The sequence below is a fragment of the Neophocaena asiaeorientalis genome, unplaced genomic scaffold (genome assembly GCF_003031525.2).
Source record: "Neophocaena asiaeorientalis asiaeorientalis breed wild unplaced genomic scaffold, Neophocaena_asiaeorientalis_V1.1 scaffold618, whole genome shotgun sequence".
Lineage (NCBI taxonomy): Eukaryota > Metazoa > Chordata > Mammalia > Artiodactyla > Phocoenidae > Neophocaena > Neophocaena asiaeorientalis.
The window spans coordinates 325,853-344,425 of record NW_020173978.1 but is presented as its reverse complement, the minus strand read 5'-3'; the positions used below and the strand labels follow the sequence as shown (position 1 = coordinate 344,425).

The window sequence follows — 18,573 nt, the reverse complement described above, 5'->3', positions numbered from 1 at the left end:
TTACTAAATCCAAAATGGCCACTTTAATTTATCTTACTCAACCCGTTGGCAGTTGTATCACAATTGACAGTTCCCTTTGTCTTGAAATAGTCTCTTCTCTAGTCATCCATGACTTAAACACTGTCATGGTTTTCCTTTTCCTCTCTAACATTCCTAGATTCTTTTAAAGGTTCTTCTTTCTTCATATTACATTTACATTTTAAATTCCTTACGCTTACATACTAGGCTATCTTCTTTTCTTATTCTTTATTCTCATTATAGGCAATCTTTACTACTGCCGTTGTTTCATTTACCAACAAATAATAAATTACAATCTCCAACAATGGGCCTTTCTTCTGTGTATACATATATCCTCTAGCCTGCTTTGACATCTTCTTTTCACTGTCACATCTTTTCTCAGGCATCTCGAATTCAGTGTTCCACTTATCTAATGCTGCATAACAAGCCACCTCAAATTTAATGCCACAAAAAGAGAATCTTTTAAATTGTTTCTTACTACTCTGGGGATTGGATGGGCTCAGCTTGGCAGTTCTCATTTAGGAGGTGGGGGTGGGGGTCTGTCATGTAATTACAATCAGATAGTGGCTGGTGCTAGAGTTATCTCACAGGCTTCCCCACTGAAATATCTGGTGTTTGGACCAGGAAGACTTGAATAGCTGGGAACTGGAATAATTAGAGCACCTCGTACATCTCTGTCTCTTTGTGGTCTCTCCATACAGCTTCTCCAACATAGTGGCTTCAGATTAGCTGTACTTCTTACATGGTAGCTGGTAGCACAGGGCTGCAAAGGTGTGAGCCCCAAGAGTGAGCCAAGTAGGAGCTATACCATCTTTTCTGATCTAGCCTCAGAAGTAACAAGATTTTAATTTGTGTCATGTTTTTATTAATTGAGGCAGTCACAAAGCCCTGTCCAGATTGAAGAAGAGAGGTCATAAAATATCAGCATTTCTTGGTGGGGAAATTGCAAGGTTCTAGAAGAACATGTGGAATGGGAAATATTGTAGTAGCTATTTTTTTGAAAAACACAATCTGCCACAGCCTAACTTCTGGCCATAACAGTTCACATGCCTCTTGCATGCAAAATATAACTCTCCTCTTCACCCAAAATACCCCAAAGCTCAGCATCAGACTCCAGCTTGAAATCTAGAATCTTGTCATCTAAATCAGATTCAAGGACAGATAAGGCTTTTGGGTACAGTTCCTCTAATACAGTTTATCTCAATCAAAAAGTTTGTGAACTAGAAAGACAAGTTATCTGTCTACCACACATCTAATAAACAAGTGATGAGATTAATTACTGCAGCTTTATACTTCAAAATATGAAGCACACAGAGAGATTTTTTCCACTAGAATGTCTGACTCTATTTGAAAGTAAATGTTCAGATGTTAAAAATAAATGTGTTTCCCCTCTCTGTTATCGAGGCATGTTGAGTCTTTCTTCTAGGAGGTAGAGACAGACAGATTTCAATGACTTTTCTAGTTCTTTATAGTGTGATCTCTGATGGGCTTTAATCTAGTAAGGTATAGCTTAAGCAATAAAATGAAAGTGAAAACTATTTGAAAAAAATTGTAGCTGAAAATTGTCCAAACTTAATAAAAACTGTAAACCCACAAATCCAAGGAGTTCAACAAACCCGAGGTAGGTAAAACACAAAGAAGCGTATATTCAGTTTGTTAAAAAACAGTAATACTCAATGGTGAGAGACTGAAAGCTTTTCCTCTAAGATCGGGAATAAGATAAGGATGCCCCCTTTCACTACTTCTATTCAGTATGGCACTAGAAGTTATAGCCACAGCAGTTAGGCAAGAAAAAGAAATAAAAGACATCCAAATTGGAAAGGAAGAAGTAAAATTATCTCTGTTCACCAATGACAGGATCATTTATTTATTTATTTAGGCTGCTCTGGGTCTTCACTGCAGCATGCACTCTTCTCTAGTTGTGGCGCATGGGGTTTTCTAGTTGCGGCATGTGGACTTAGTTGCAGTATGTGGGATCTTAGTTCCCCAACCAGAGATCGAACCTGGGCCCCCTGCATTGGGAGTATGGAGTCTTAACCACTGGACCACCAGGGAAGTCATAACATGATCTTATATGTAGAAAATCCTAAAGATTTCACACACATACACACACAGTCACACACACACACACACACACACACACACACACCTGTTAGAACTAATAAACTCAGCAAAGTTGCAGGAAACAAAATTAACTCACAGAAGTCAGTTGCATTTCTACACCATATAATATACATTATACAATGAATAATTAGAAAAGGAGATTAACACAACATTGTAAATCAACTATATTTCAGTAAGATAAATTTAAAAACAAAAACATAAAAAAGAAAGAAAAGGAAATTAAGAAAACAGTTCCATTTACACTTCCATCAAAAAGAATAAAATACTTAGGAATAAACTTAACCAAAGAGGCAAAATACTTCTACACTAAAAAGTATAAAACACTGATGAAAGGAATTTAAAAAGACATAAATAAGTGGAAAGACATCCTCCTTTCACAGAATGGAAGATAGTGTTAAGATGACATACCACCCCAAATGATCTACAGATTCAATGCAATCCCTATGAAAATCTCAACAGTATTTATTGCAGAAATAGGAAAACCTACCGTAAAATTCATATGGAATCTCAAGGGACTCCAAGTACCCAAAACAGTCTTGAAAAAATAACAAAGTTGGAGGACTCATACTTTCAAACTTCAAAACTTATTACAAAACTGCAGTATTCAAGACATTGTAGTACTAGCATAAGAACATATAGACCAATGGAATAGAAGTCTCAATATTTTTAAAATACCATTTATCTCCAAGTTAGTCCATATATAGAATGAAATCCAAGTCAAACACCCAGCAGGGTTTTTTTGTAGAAATTGACAAAATGCTTCTAAAACATACATGGAAATGCAAATGATCTGGTATAGCCAAAGCAATTTTGAAAAATAGGGATAGAGTTAGAGGGCTTACTCTACTTGATTTCAAGACACAAAACTGCAGTAATCAAGATGTTACTGTATTGGTGTAAGAATAGACTTATAGATAAATGGAACAAAGTGAAGAGTCTAGAAATAGGTACACACATATATGGTCAACTGGTTTTTAACAAAAATGTAACAAACTTGTAAAAATGCTAAATAAAATTTAATAAAAATAAATCCAACTGTGTTTTAAGCACATGACTAGGGTACAAGGACGATTCAACATTAGAAAATATATCAGTATAATAAAATGCGTTTACAGAATAAAGATGAAAAATTATATAATTATTGTCATAGTTGCCAATAAAGCACATAATAAAATGCTGTCTGCCTTAGTGATTAAAAAGTAAAACGAAATTCCCAACCAGCTGGATTAAGACTTTTTCACTCTGACAGGGATAGCTTCCTGAAACTTAGAGCAAACATTATACCTGATGGTTGTATTAGTTTTCTATAGCTGCCATAACAAATTACCACAAACTTAGTGGCTTAAAACAATAGAAGTTTATTGTCTTACACTTCTATACATTAGAAGTCTGGGTGGGCTTGGCTGGTTTTTCTGCTCTAACTCTAACAAGACTGAAATCAAGGTGTCCACTGGGCTGGCATCTGGGGGAGAATCCACTTCCAAGCTCATTCAGGCTGTTGTCAGAATCTAGTTCCTTATAACTGTAGGGCTGATAACAGTTCTTTAAACTGTAACAGCTAGGGGCTACTCTTAGCTCCTAGAGGGCACTCTCTCTGGTCCTTGCACATGGGCTCCTACATCAGAGTCAGCAGCAGTGCATTGCATCCTTCTCATGCTTGGAATCTCTCTGACTTCTCTTTTGGCCTGTCTCTCATCTCACTCCAGCCAGAGAAAGTTCTCTGCCTGTGAGGAGTCATGTGATGAGACTGGACTCGCTCAGATAATCCAGATGTTAATCTGTGTTAAGGTCTATAACTCTAATATATCAGTAAATTATGTCTTACATATACACATTGCTAGGGATTAGAGTGTGGACATCTTTGGAGACCATTCTACCTACCACAATGATAAAATAAGAAAACAGTACCTGTGATCACCACTTAGTCAATGCTCTTAATGAAAGAAAGATAAGGTGTTTAAATATTTGGAAGAGGTACATTTGTCATTACTTATAGATGAGGTGATTGTGTACCCCCCCAAATATAAGAGACCCAGCTGTCAAACTATCAGACGTAGTTAAGAGTTCAGTAAAGTCAATAGAAACAAGACTACATACAAAAATCATTAGTTTTCATATTAGCTAGAAATAATAATCAATTGCAAAATGCAGTTGGAAAAAAATTATTCACCACAGCAATAAAATACTGATAAATCAACCAGTGTCATGGTTGTAAGAAGAAAGACTTTTTTTTTTATCAAAGAAGACATGGGTAATTGGAGAGATTCAAATATTGTAGATTTTTTTTTTACTTTTAAATTCTTTTTTTATTGATGTATAGTTGATTTATAATATTATGTGTTTCAGATGTACAACATAGTGATTCACAATTTTTAAAGATTATACTCCATTTGTTATAAAATATTGGATGTATTCCCTGTGCTGTACAATACATCCCTGTAGCTTTTTGACTTTATGCATGTCTGTACCTCTTAATCCCGTACCCCTGTTTTGCCCCTGCCCCCTTCTCTCTCCCCACTGGTAACCACTAGTTTGTTCTTTATATCTGTGAGTCTGTTTCTTTTTTGTTATTTTCATTAGTTTGTTTTATATTTTAGATTCCACATATAAGTGATAACATACAGTATTTGTCTTTCTCTGACTTTTTTTATGTGGTTTTTAAATTAAATTTATTTGTAATTTCAGTGAAATCCCAATGAAACTTAAAAAATATTTTTAGAGAAACTTCACAGTCTGATCCTAAAATGTATCTGAATTTTTCTTCATGTACAAGAATAGCCAGTAACAACAATAATGAGACATTTGTGCCTTAACACATACTGAAAGATGCAGTAATGATTATAGTAATTAAAACTGTAGTATCATACAAGAGTTAACAAATATATCAAAAAAAAAGATCTGTGTATGTATGGACCTTTAGCTGTTGATTCAAACAAACCACCCTAAAAAGTCAGTTTCGGGCAGACAGGGAATTTTAATGGTGAACAGCATATTTTTTACATATATATATTTTTTTATTTATGGCTGCATTGGGTGTTCATTGCTGCCTGTGGGCTTTATCTAGTTGCGGCGAGCAGGGGCTACTCTTCGTTGTGGTATGCGGGCTTCTCATTGCGGTGGCTTCTCTTGTTGTGGAGCACGGGCTTCACTAGTTGCGGCACGTGGGTTCAGTAGTTTTGGCTCACGGGCTGTAGAACCCAGGCTCAGTAGTTGTGGCGCATGGGCTTAGTTGCTCCTTGGCATGTGGGATCTTCCTGGACCAGGGCTCGAACCTGTGTCCCCTGCATTGGCAGGCGGGTTCTTAACCACTGCACCACCAGGGAAGCCCTGAACAGCATATTAAGGCTACCAAGGAATTATTGTAAGTTTTGATAACAGTATTGTGGTTGTATTTTTTTTAAGTTCATATTTTTAGAGACTTTCACTAAAACATATAGGAATGAAATGACAGGATGTCTGGAATTAGCTTTAAAATGCTTTAGCACAAGAAAAATAAAGGATAGTAGGTAAAGCAAACGTGGAAAAGTCTCATTAACTGTTGAATCTTAGTGATCAATATATAGGAGTTCATCATACTAGTCTCTTTACTTTTGAGTATATTTGAAACGTTTCATAATAAAAAGCATGTTGGACTTCCCTGGTGGTGCAGTGGTTAAGAATCCGCCTGCCAGTGCAGAGAACACGGGTTTGAGCCCTGGTCCAGGAATATCCCACATGCCGTGGAGCAACTAAGCCCATTCTCCACAACTACTGAACCTGTGCTCTAGAGCCTGCAAGCCACAACTACTGAGCCCATGTGCTGAAACTACTGAAGCCCGTGCGCCTAGAGCCCGTGCTTCACAGCAAAAGAAGCCACAGCAATGAGAAGCCCGTGCACCACAAGGAAGAGTAGCCCCCACTTGCCACAACTAGAGGAAGCCTGCGTGCAGCAGCGAAGACCCAATGCAGCAAAAAATAAATATTAAATTACTTTAAAAAAAAACTTATAAAAAAATAAGTAGATCAAAAATCAAAAACATGTTAATGGTATTTCAAATCTTTGGGGAGAGGATTTATTCAGTAAATCGCATTAAAGCAATTGTCTGTGTATTGGGGAAAAAATATGTGGTTAGATTTCTCCCTTCTGCCATATACAAGGTAAATTTCAAAAGAATTAAAGAGCTAAATGCTAGACACAAGACTACTAAAAACTAAAAAACATATAGAATATTTTTGGCATATTACCAGTGGCTTCTTAAGTAAGACACAAAACCCAGAACCCATAAAGTAAGATGCTTGATAAATATGACTACATAAAAAATTTCTGTAAAACAAAAGAACTTTTAAAAGTTAAGAGAAAGGGGGCTTCCCTGGTGGCGCAGTGGTTGGGAGTCCGCCTGCCGGTGCAGGGGACGCAGGTTCGTGCCCCAGTCCAGGAAGATCCCACATGCCACAGAGCGGCTGGGTCCGTGGGCCATGGCCGCTGGGCCTGCGCATCCGGAGCCTGTGCTCTGCAGTGGGAGAGGCCACAACGGTGAGAGGCCCGCGTACTGCTCGGAAAAAAAAAAAAAAAAAAAGTTAAGAGAAAGGGAATAGAATGGGAGGAAATATTTGTGACATAAATAACAGAAAAACAACTAATATCTGGAAGGAAATAATATTTAAGTTAAGAAAAAGACAAAAGAGTAGAAAAATGGTTAGAGGATATGAACTGCCTATTTATAAAAGTAGAAATAGAGATGACCAGCAACATATGAAATGATATTCTATTACAGAGAAATGAAAATTGAAACAATAAGATAATTTTTATAAAATTTCAAAGATTGACAATATCCAGTGTTGGTGAAATGTAGAGAAGCGTGCTCTTACACACTACTAGAAGAGTAAGTACAGCCTTTTGTGAGCAATTTGGCAATGTCTATAAAAATGTACAGTTTCCACTTCTGTGTTTTTACCTTAGATAAATATTCCCGTATGTGTTCAAAGAATCATTGACTAGGTTGTTTGTACAGTACTGTTTATAGTATTGAGAAATTTGAAAACTCAGATAGCAATAAAGTAAGAGTAAACAAAATATGGTATGGTTGAACTATTGAATCTGTGGATTAATTAGAGAATGAAGTCAATCAGTTTGTACAAACACAAAAAGGTTTCTTAGACACATTGAAGGGAAGGTAGATCTCATTTTATTATTTTTCAAACAAAACTGTACAAAGCATGTAAGGAAATACATAAGAGATGACTTGATAAAATACAAATAAATTGATGGGACAGTCTTTATCTTAGGGTGGGGAGCACATGGTGGCATATGAAGATACAACAGACTTCTTACCATTTTGTATTAGTTGTTATTTAGAAACAATGCTTTATATTCATGTAATTTTTTAAAAATTAAAGGTATACATATCAAAACATGCAATTCAAATGAAGTTTATAGATAGTGCCAGTGTCAATTTTCTGGGTTTTATATTGTACTATAGTTAGATAAGTTGTTACCCTTGGGGGAAGCTGGGTGAAGGGACTCTACTACTTTTGCAACTTCCTGTAAGTCTATAATTATTTCAGAAGTTTTTTGTTTTTAGATTCCATATATATGTGTTAGCATATGGTATTAGTTTTTCCTTTCTGACTTAACTTCACTCTGTATGACAGTCTCTAGGTCCATCCACCTCACTACAAATAACTCAGTTTTCAGAGGTTTTTAAATTATCAAATAAATAAATGAAAACAAAGGTTAAAAAGGGAGTCATGGTCACTTGTCACTAAAGTCTTTAAAATTATCTAGCTACTCTAATCACTTTAAGAAAAAAAAAGAGAAAAATAGAAAGCAATCATCATTTTCCTATTTTCTTTAATAGGTTCTAGATGATCTGGAATGTCATGGAGTTGCAGTTTCAGAACAAGGCCGAACAGAGTTGGAACAGAAAATAGATGAAGCTAGAGAAAATATTCGTAAAGCAGAGGTGAGGTGGCAGCTAATTGTGGCATTTTGCCCAGCTCCAGCAATGTCACAGCCGTGATGTGGACCTTTAGAATTCAGTTTCTATACACTGATTAATTTGAAGATTGATTCACCATCTGTGTCCAGAGTATTCTTTGTGAGTGCCTGTTTCATACAAGGTAGTACACATAACAAAAAGACACTGAACCCATTATGAAGAGTTTACAATCATGAAACATCAAATAACGAAAGAATTAAGTTACAATAAAGATATTAATTTTAAAGTTTTCACAAGTTACATAATAAATCAGCCAGCATAGTATAGAAATTGATACATATAAGTTCAGTGCCTAGAAAAGTCTCCCCCCGTATGAAAGGTTCACTGGATCCAGCGGCATAAGCTGACTTTTTAAGAATAGAGAAGAGTTGGTTAAGCAGACAAGGCAAGAGTTACAGCAGTGGATTTTAATCTTTTGTGGAGTCATGGGACCCTTTGAGGATCATATGAGAGTGTGAAACCCTCTCTACCACAAAAAAATGTACATTTTATTTATAGTATTCAGAAATTCATGTACCCTAGGCTAATATTCTGTGACCTAGAGGGGGAGAAGTTGAGATGGAAAGAAAAGTTATTTGCAAAGGAGGAAGATATAAGATGTAGTTTGGCAGTTGGATTTGATTAGCATGGAGGATTTTTGTAAAGAAATGTGGTAGAAAGTAAGGAAAGTCATTGTGGTTAAGAGCAGTTCATGAAGGACCTGTGCACGCTTGTATTTAGTTATCTATCCAGTGCAACATAGCGAAGGGACGTGGAAGTAGACATTAAAAATAACACTGCGGGGCTTCCCTGGTGGCACAGTGGTTGAGAGTCCGCCTGCCGATGCAGGGGACACGAGTTCGTGCCCCGGTCCAGGAAGATCCCACATGCCTCGGAGCGGCTGGGCCTGTGAGCCATGGCCGCTGAGTCTGCGCTTCTGGAGCCTGTGCTCCACAACGGGCGAGGCCACAACAGTGAGAGGCCCGCATACCGCAAAAAAAAAAAACACAAAAAAAAACATTGTGACTGTCCAGCCTTCAACGAGAATATGTTCTTGTTAGGAAGGCTTAAAGAATGCCCAAGATAACTAAGACTGTAAAGCATAAGTGCCAAGGAGTGGTCCACACGAGCAAACTTAACCCTTAAGGAACCCAAAGGACACAGAGGTCACTGTGGGAGTTGTTAGGACAGGTAACACAAAGAGATAGGACTTAAGATGGATATTGACAGATGAAAAAGGGATAGCACAGACTTATGCCATGCAACCTCAAGAGGCAGAACTTGAACTGAAAGAGGGTAGGAAGGAGGCAGATTTGAGCTTGCTACTGGGAAATACTTTCTAACAGATCTGCCCAATGGCAAAATAAGCTGCCCTAAGATACAGTGCAGCACTATAAGTGTATGAGAAGACTCTATACAAGAAATTCTTGTATTGGGTTGAGCATTAATCTAAGCTAGTGATTTTCAAATACGCTCTCAGATCTCTAGAGGTTTTGAGGCAGTATTTCAGTGATGGGGGCGGGGCAAGGAGTGGGGGTTGGTAGTAAGTGGAGAGGCAGCATCAGCAAAGACAGGGAATATGAGCATGTTTCTGGCACAGCCCCATGGAAGTGATCTGAACCAGAAGAGGCTTGCTATCTTGCTATCTGCCTGGTCTAGAGAAGCCCCAGTAACCCCAGCTCGCCTTCATTCCTGGCACATGATCCACAGCCTCCATAGTGAAGAGAGCAGAGTGAACAATAACTAGCCATTTTCCTCACTGAACTCAGGGTCATGGCTAAACCGCTGCCCTAGGGTTCTGGCCAAGCACATTGGCAGGCTCTTGCCTAGTTTGAGAAACGTTGGCTTGTGTAGAAGAACTTTTCTTGTTCGTTTCTCCAGACTCTGCGTGAAGCCAGTTTCAGAGCCTTGACAGAACAGGACAAGTCTCAGAAGTTTTCTGAAGGGTGTGTTCTCTCTTGTATTTTCCATTTCCAGACTTCATACATGGTGTCACTGTCTGGTACCCTACCTCCACCATGCCCTTCAGTAGTAGCAGTAGTCTGCATTTAGGCTGAATGACTTGTTATTTCCATGAATGTGCTAAAATGCCTTCTGTTTGTTAGCTTAAAGCTAAAAATATGAAGTGAGAGTCCCACAACAGAATGTCTCATCTCTCCTAATACTAGTATTTAAGTCTGCAGTCTCAAAGGTAATTTTCTTACCAAAAATATGCAATATGCTAAAAACCGTGATGCCAGATCAATTATCTCAGTTTTGAATATCTGTGAAATAGTTTATCCTGCTGCTATCTTAAAGCAATCTCTTACTTGATTTCCACTTATCAGTTACAAAAAATAACCCAGCTAAAATTAGATGGAAAATATGAGTGTAGTATTAGAGTATTATTTACAAGATTGTCATAGTGAAATTTTTGCATAGACTAGACCACAAGAGCCTTCAGAGGAACTGACAGTAATGGGTTCAATAGATTCTCTTTTTCTTTTTTCTGCCTGTGTATCATTTGTATTGGATTTTCTCTTTCCATTCAATAGTTATTATAAATACTTCCACAAAAGAGAGTAAACTAGTTAAAATTCCATTATGTCCTTTATGTTTCGTTTTTAACTCCTGCAACATGAATGCTACCCTCCCTTGTTGATTAATCTGCTTTATCCAGTATTTTCTATAATGTGTTTCCATTCAGTGTTGCTAATTAGAATAGAAACCTTTGTGGCACTCAGTAATAGATTAAAGAAATTTTTCCAGTCCTAAGAAATTGAAAATGTAAATGGCCTGTGCTTTTCCAAAGAATAGGAATAGTATACTATTTCCAAAGAATAGTATAATAGAGGTTATACAGTGATTACTTAATTATTGGCTGGTTAATTTGGGGACAGACTCACTAATTCATTAGGTTAACAAACACTTAATGAGTATCTGCTGCGTGCCAGATACTGATGAATATACTAGATATACATTGATGAACAACCTATTGTTATATTGTTATGATCTCTACGACTATCACAAGAATATTTGTACTAGCTGTGCTACTCTTTGCAGCCCCTGACTAATTTAAGAATTGGATTGAGGCAATAACTGCTTAAATTAAACTTTAATAACAATTTTCTTAACCTGGTATTTAGGTATTTGAATTTTTTGAAATGCCTTTTGTCATACGAATACACATACATTCTTGATCTGACATATCATACCTATTTTTAAGGTAGCTTGCCAAGAAACCAAGAGTTTTAAATGCCCTTTTTGGAAGCTGTACATGACTTATGTTTCAGGATACAATTATTTTTTTGTGTGTTTAAATTGTACCTTTATCTGGGTTGAGGGCAGTTTTTTCTCTTTTTCAACAATGAAATGTTTAACACAAAGAGGAGGAAGTTAATGTAAGAAGTCAAAGATACCCAGAAATTTTTAATGATATTTTATACATGTTAGGTATTAAGGTCTGCAGGAGGAACTATAAACTATATGACTCTTTCTCCAAGATATTAAGTAAATTTTATGATCTGAATTGAATGTTCATTTGAAAGCCAAAATACATGGTATCAAATGAATTAACAAAACCAAAACTCAAATCACTTCTTGTCTATATAAACACATTTTAATAGATACCATTTTTTAAAATGATCATCTCATAAGTTTCTCTTGTACATGAGGAATTCAAAATTACAATGTCACTGTTGTACTCAATGACTCAAAAATGGTAAGACCCTTGCCATAATGCTATAAGAGAAGTCGAAAAACCTCAGCTGCATAAAATGTGAGGCCTCATTACTACAAGGTTAAGGAAATGCTAAGGGTGACCCTGCTATAAAAACAAAATTTCCAATCATATTATATGCAAATTTATATTACCTCCAGACTTGTTATTGTGGGGTTTCACTGTACTCTTATCATGTAGTATGTTAGTAGACCTCTTAACTAACCACTTTCTTCAATTTTTATTGTGAAAATTTTCAAACATACAAAACAGATGAAGAATAAATATATATTTTCCAATATGCTAAATTCAACTATTAATATTTTGCAATATTAAATTTATGTGTTTATTTCTATACTATAAAATGGAAGTTAAGTTTAAAGGTCTGACTATAGTCTATATTTTAGGCAAGAATACTTTATAAATGATGCTGTGTTTTTCATCACAGTATGCTTTTATCAAGTTTTCTCATTACTGATGCTAAGAATAGTCACTTTCAATTCAGGTGGCACTACCAAATCTTTCTACTGTTAAAGTTCTTTTTTCTTTTTCCATTGCAATTAACAAGTACTAGTCACCTCCAGGGACAGCAAATGAGTATTTTTCTCCCTTTCTTAAGTATTATTACTATGTCATGGAATTTTAAAAATCAACTTTATTAAGGCATAGTATACATAAAATAAAATGTAGCCATTTCAAGTAAACACTTTAATGTGCTTTGATAAATGCGCACCCCTAAATATCCACTGCCACAATCAAGATATAAAATATTTCTGTCACCCCAAAAGGTTCTTTTGTGGCCAGGCAACAGCTGATCTGCTTTCTGTCGTATAGGTTAGTTCAACTCCAACAACATGAATAATAGATCACTTGATATTGTCCTATACATCGCATATAAAGATGACCCCACACACTTTTATCCAGCCTTATTTTTTATCATAATCTCAGTTTGATGAGTTATTATGTATTCAAGTTCACTAATCTTTTCTTCTGTAGTGTATAACCTGCTATTAAGGCTATCCTGTGAATTGTGATTTCAGATATTACATTTTTAGCTCTATGAATTATATTTGGTTCTTTATATCTTCCAGTTCACTCCCATTTATCTTCATGTTGTCCTTTAAATCCTTAAGTATGTTTATGATAGTGACTTTAAAGTCCTCATCTACTCATTCCGTCATATCTGTGATTTCTGGCTCTCTTTCTATTGACTGATGTTTCCTTTGGTTATGGCTCATATTTTTCTGCTATTCAAATACTTAGTACTAACTTTTACTGAATACTAGGAATTGTGACTGTTTGGCTGTTGAGTTTCTGGATTCTCTTTTCTTATTTTAAAGCCTGTTGAGTTTCGTTTGGGCAGCCAGCTCAGTTTGATCTGTTCAAGGCCTGTTTTTAAGCTTTGGGTTGGTTTAGAGTAGCCTTTCCAGTAGGACTAATTTAGCCTTATTACTGATGAATTTCCTTTCTGCAGTTTCTTCTTTTGCCATGAGTATCCAACAAGATCTCTGGTCTCTCATCTCTGGCTGGATGGAACTGCAACATCTTTCAGCCCTATACAATCTCTGGGAGTTTTTCAGTTCACAGCTCCACGGTAGATGTTCTTTCCCCAGTACTTATTCTTTACAAAGTCTCCTCATGGAGTCCCACCTTATGTATTTCGATTTATTATAGATTTTTATTCATTTAATCTATTTTCAGTATTCAGTTGTCCTTCTTTAAGCCCAATATTGTCTAAATTTGGCCATTGAGAGTCCATTTAAGCTGACTTCTGTGTCCTTTTGACATTACTCCCACTAGTCTTTGAACATTTTTTGCTTTCTAGCACAACAAGCTATCTTAGGCTCACCTTGTATTTTCCCTGCCCAGACTTAGAATTAGCCTTTTCTCCAAGAAGCTCTGCTTTCTTTTAATATAGAATAGTATTTAGACACCAAAATCTAGGCTGTGAAGGTGCTTATTGTTATGGGTGTCATTTATTTCTTGGCCCTTCCTTTGTTGTTGGAGCTAGGAATTTTTTTTAAATCATGAGTTCATATTGTTATTTTCAATTCAAATTTAAAATTGGAAAGATTTTATTAAACTTCTTTATTTTATATTTATATCCTTTTATCTTATATTGAAATTTTAAGTTCCTAATAATATTATACGATATTTTATTTGCCTTATCCTACATCTATATTAAACGGTTTCAAAATTACAATGCAAATATTATTAATAGTAAATTGCTGAGTGAAATTTAAGATTTCTTTGAATGTAGAATATATCTCTACAAGGGTTTCTGCTTCTGATAATAAGGGGCTAGCTTATATCCTCTTTTAGATAACAATTATTAATAAGGGTAAAAATATTTAAAATACCTATTTGATAGAACTGGAAAATGACCCAAAGCATATAAAATCTAGAGGGGAAAAGACTCTTCAGAGAATGGGACTATACGTGGTGACATTTACATTTTACAGCTCTTTGTGAGGGGCTGTACAACTAAAATTCAAGCAGAGAAGGGCTTCCCTGGTGGCACAGTGGTTAAGAATCTGCCTGCCAATGCAGGGGACATGGGTTTGAGCCCTGTCCCAGGAAGATCCCACATGCTGCAGAGCAACTAAGCCCATGTGCCACAACTACTGAGGCTGTGCTGTAGCGCCTGTGAACTACAACTCCTGAACCCCATGCACCTAGAGCCCCTGCTCCACAAGAAGAGAAGCCACTGCAGTGAGAAGCCCGCGCACCACAACAAAGAATAGCCCCCACGCCCAGCACCAAATACCCGACGCAGCTAAAAATAAATAAATAAATTTACTTATTTATTTTAAAAAATTCAAGCAGAGAGCCTAAGTCTTACTGGCTTGAGCTTGAATGTCAGGGAGTTCTCAAATTTGCATATAAATAACCATCCAAATCCTTGGCTAAACCTAAATAGACATGTGCAGCAGAAACTCCAAGGAACTTGGCAAGAAACAACAGCTAGGGCTTCCCTGGTGGCGCAGTGGTTGAGAGTCCGCCTGCCGATGCAGGGGACACGGGTTCGTGCCCCGGTCCGGGAATATCCCACATGCCGCGGAGCAGCTAGGCCCGTGAGCCATGGCCGCTGATCCTGAGCGTACGGAGCCTGTGCTCCGCAATGGGAGAGGTCACAACAGTGAGAGGCCCATGTACTGCAAAAAAAAAAAATCTAAGTTTGCAAATACCATGTTCCTCAATTGTTTGGTAAAGTGCTGATAAGAATAAATCTTATGAAAACTATATTACTTGGATTTGAGAAAACAGAATATACTTCTCTCTCTCTGTCTCTCTCTGTTTTCTTTGCTTCAGCAATTAAATGATTTACATTTATAATTTCCAAGAAGAGGTTTGTTGGTTCACTTATTTTTCAAAAACATTTCATTGCTTATATTAGTTTAAAATGCATACTAGAATGGTGCTGAGACAACTGGATATCCACATGCAGAAGAATGAAGTTGGACCCCTACTTCACACCATATAAAATAATAAACTCAACTCAAAATGATCAAACACCCAAATATAATAGCTAAAGCTATAAAACTATTTTAAGAAACATAGGGATAAATCTTTGTGACCTTGGATTAATTTCTTAGATAAGACACCAAAAGCCCAAGCAATAAAAGAAAAAAATAGATAAATTAGACATAATCAAAATTTTAAAACTTTTATGCTTCACAAGATACTATCAAGAAGTGAAAGACCCACATAATGGGAAAAAAAATATTTGCAGATCATGTATCTGATAAGGGACTTTGATCTAGAATACATCAAAAACTTACAATAAAAAGACAAAGGCAAAATAAAAGCAGTAAAAAGACAGCCCAATTTAAACATGGACAAAGGTTCTGAGTAGACATTTCTCCAAAGAAGATATATAATGATCAGTAAGCACGTGAAAAGATGACATCGTTAGTCATCAAGGAAATAGAAATCAAAACCACAGTGAGATACCACTTCACACCCACTAGGATGGCTAGAATCAAAAAGGGCAGACATTAACAAGGTTTGCCAGGATGTAAAGAAATGGTAACCCTCACCCTGCTGGTGTGATTGTTAAATGAGGTTGCTGCTTTGAAACAAACAATCTGACATTTCCCCAAATGGTTAAACATACCATTACTTTATGACTAAGCAATTCCAGTCCTAGGTATATAGCCACGTGAAATGAAAACATATGTCCACACTAGAACTTGTATAATAATGTTTGTAGCAACATTATTCATATTAGCTGAAAAGTTGAAACAACCCATCACCTGACAAATGGATAAACAAAATGTGTTCTACCCACAGTATCCATAAAAAGCAATGAAATACTGATACATGTTACAGCATGGATGAACTTCAACAACATTATGCTAAGTAAAAGAAGCCAGACACAAAACACCATATATTGTGTGGTTCTATTTATATTAAATGTTCAGAATAGACAAATCTATAGAGAGAGAGGGTAGATTAGTGGTCCCATAGGCTACAGGGAATAAGTGATAAGGGAGCAATAACTAAAGGATACGGGGTTTTTTTTGGAGATGATTAAAATATTCTAAAATTGTACTACTATATTTAAAATGGATAACCAACAAGGACCTACTGTATAGCACAGGGAATTCTGCTCAATATTATGTAACAACCTAAATGGAAAAGAATTTGAAAAAGAATAGATACATGTATATGAATAACTGGATCACTTTGCTGTACACCTGAAACTATCACAAACATTGTTAATCAACTATACTCCAATAGAAAATAAAAAGTTTTAAAAATATATAAAATTGTGATAATTGCACATATCTGTGAATATACTGTAAGCCAATTGTATTATACACTTTAAATGGGTGAATTGTATGATATGTGCACTTCATCTCAGTAAAGTTGTTACCAAAAAAATTATTAGAAGAATAAGATTTTTACAAGACCGTTTACCAAATAGTGTGCCTGTAAGCCAAAAACTTTATATAAAGGTCTATATGATATCCAAAACCATTGAATTGTGTACTTGAAAATGACTTAGATGGTGAATTTTATGTAATATGAATTTGTCTCTTTTTGTGTGTGTGTGGCCACACCATGCCGCATGTGGGATCTTAGTTCCCCAACCAGGAATCAAACCCATGCCCCCTGCAGTGGAAGGGCAGAATCTTAACCACTGGACCACCAGGGAAGTCCCTTTATCTCATTTTAAAATCTTAGGAATACAATATAAATTCAGCAATGAGAGCTCAGTGAAACAAGTCAGATGTCAGATCCTTTTTGATACCAACTCCCTCAGCAGAGAATCCAGAGAGTGATCAAAATCGCATACCAGTGAGCATACTTGTTTGTCCAAGATGTCCACAGAAGGCCATCAAGTGAAGGTCCTCAAAATTATCTCAGTGGAGCCTTCAAATGTTGAAGGAAGAGACAACCACTCCAGTATGAGGAAGAATGAAGCTGAGTTTACTACTTGCTAAAACACAAGAGAATGATACTTACAAAATACAATCTTTCTGACAAAGTAGAACCAATGCAAAGGGTTTTGAGAAGTGTGGATTTCAGGGATTGGCAGATTTTCAAAACTGGGCATGTGTTACAGACTAGTTTTTAACTGGTGTGTAGGGATTGCTGGACTGTTGGAAGCAGGAGTGGAAGCTTAACTGCTGATGATTACTGGAGTGAGGCTGTGGTTGATTGGCTGCCTTGCAGAAGCTTGGGGCTGTCACAGATTGGCTGACTCAGAGGCGTGGCTATTGGAGTAAAGCAGTTACTGTTTGATTGGGACGGGTTTAAACTAATTCTATGATTACTTGCTTATGGCTTGGAACAAGAGCCAAAGAACAGACAGTGTTTCCTTTTCTTGAATTTGGAGCACAGGAACTTTTTATTCTCAATATCTTCTGTTTCTGACAGCTGCATCATAATTTAATATAAAATCTGTACTCAGTAGGCAGTCAGGAATTGTGGAAGTTTTTAAGCAGGGAAGTGACTGATGAGATCATTTGTAGACTTGTAAAAGATGGATTATAGAGAAGAGAAAGTCCAGGAAATGGGTTAGAAGGCTGTTGAAAATGCTAAATTTTGGGATGTTCTGAGGCATAGCCTTATTAAAAGGAAAGGAAAGCAGACTTTATGGTGCGTTACCATCTTCCTTTTGATAAGTTATATTTGATGTAACTTGTCAAAATGCAAGTGAGCGTTTTGCCATTGTCAGCAAGCTCTGATTCCTGTTCTTGTGTTCCCTTCCCTCTTCCCTTCTTCCCCTGTTCCTCTCTCCCTCTTGCCAAGTGAAAAATTAACATCTATGCCAAGGAAGAATTGCTAAAGAACATCAAGATTGTTCTAATTAATAAATCAGGAGTAACTTAAAAACAATCAATGTGAGGAAAAAATACTCTGATTTCTGACCATTTTCTTGGTTTTCTTAGATAATTAAGTTGAAAGCTGAAGCCCGGCTGGACCTACTAAAGCAGATTGGTGTTTCCGTGGACACATGGCTAAAGAGTGCAATGAACCAAGTGATGGAAGAACTGGAAAATGAGCGATGGGCCCGCCTTCCTGCAGTGACCAATAATGGAACGTTACACTCGGTACAGTTTCTCTTCTTGGATACGATGGGCTGACTTCACTGGAGTATGCTATTCTTTGACTATGTAGCCAAACTTGATAATAGCCAAAATTTTAAAGAAAAAATAATGGTTTTGCTAATGGTTTGGGGTTTTTTCCTTTAGTCTGTCACTAATTGAGTTAAATTTAGTGCAGGAAAGTGAGAAGAAAAACATAGTGCTTTTCTTAAAATGTGCA

At 36.5% G+C, this 18,573-nt stretch overlaps 1 protein-coding gene across 3 annotated transcripts in view; it reads left to right on the top strand.

Annotated features, from left to right (window-relative positions):
• The window catches only part of FCHSD2 (FCH and double SH3 domains 2), a 309,212-nt gene that overhangs the window by 263,643 nt on the left and 26,996 nt on the right, over nucleotides 1-18,573 (top strand). For all 3 annotated transcript variants that reach the window (XM_024753308.1, XM_024753309.1, XM_024753307.1), the window contains exons 12-13: nucleotides 7,980-8,084; nucleotides 18,198-18,359. In XM_024753308.1, the coding sequence (XP_024609076.1) occupies nucleotides 7,980-8,084; nucleotides 18,198-18,359 (267 nt within the window). The remainder of the gene's footprint in view (nucleotides 1-7,979; nucleotides 8,085-18,197; nucleotides 18,360-18,573) is intronic.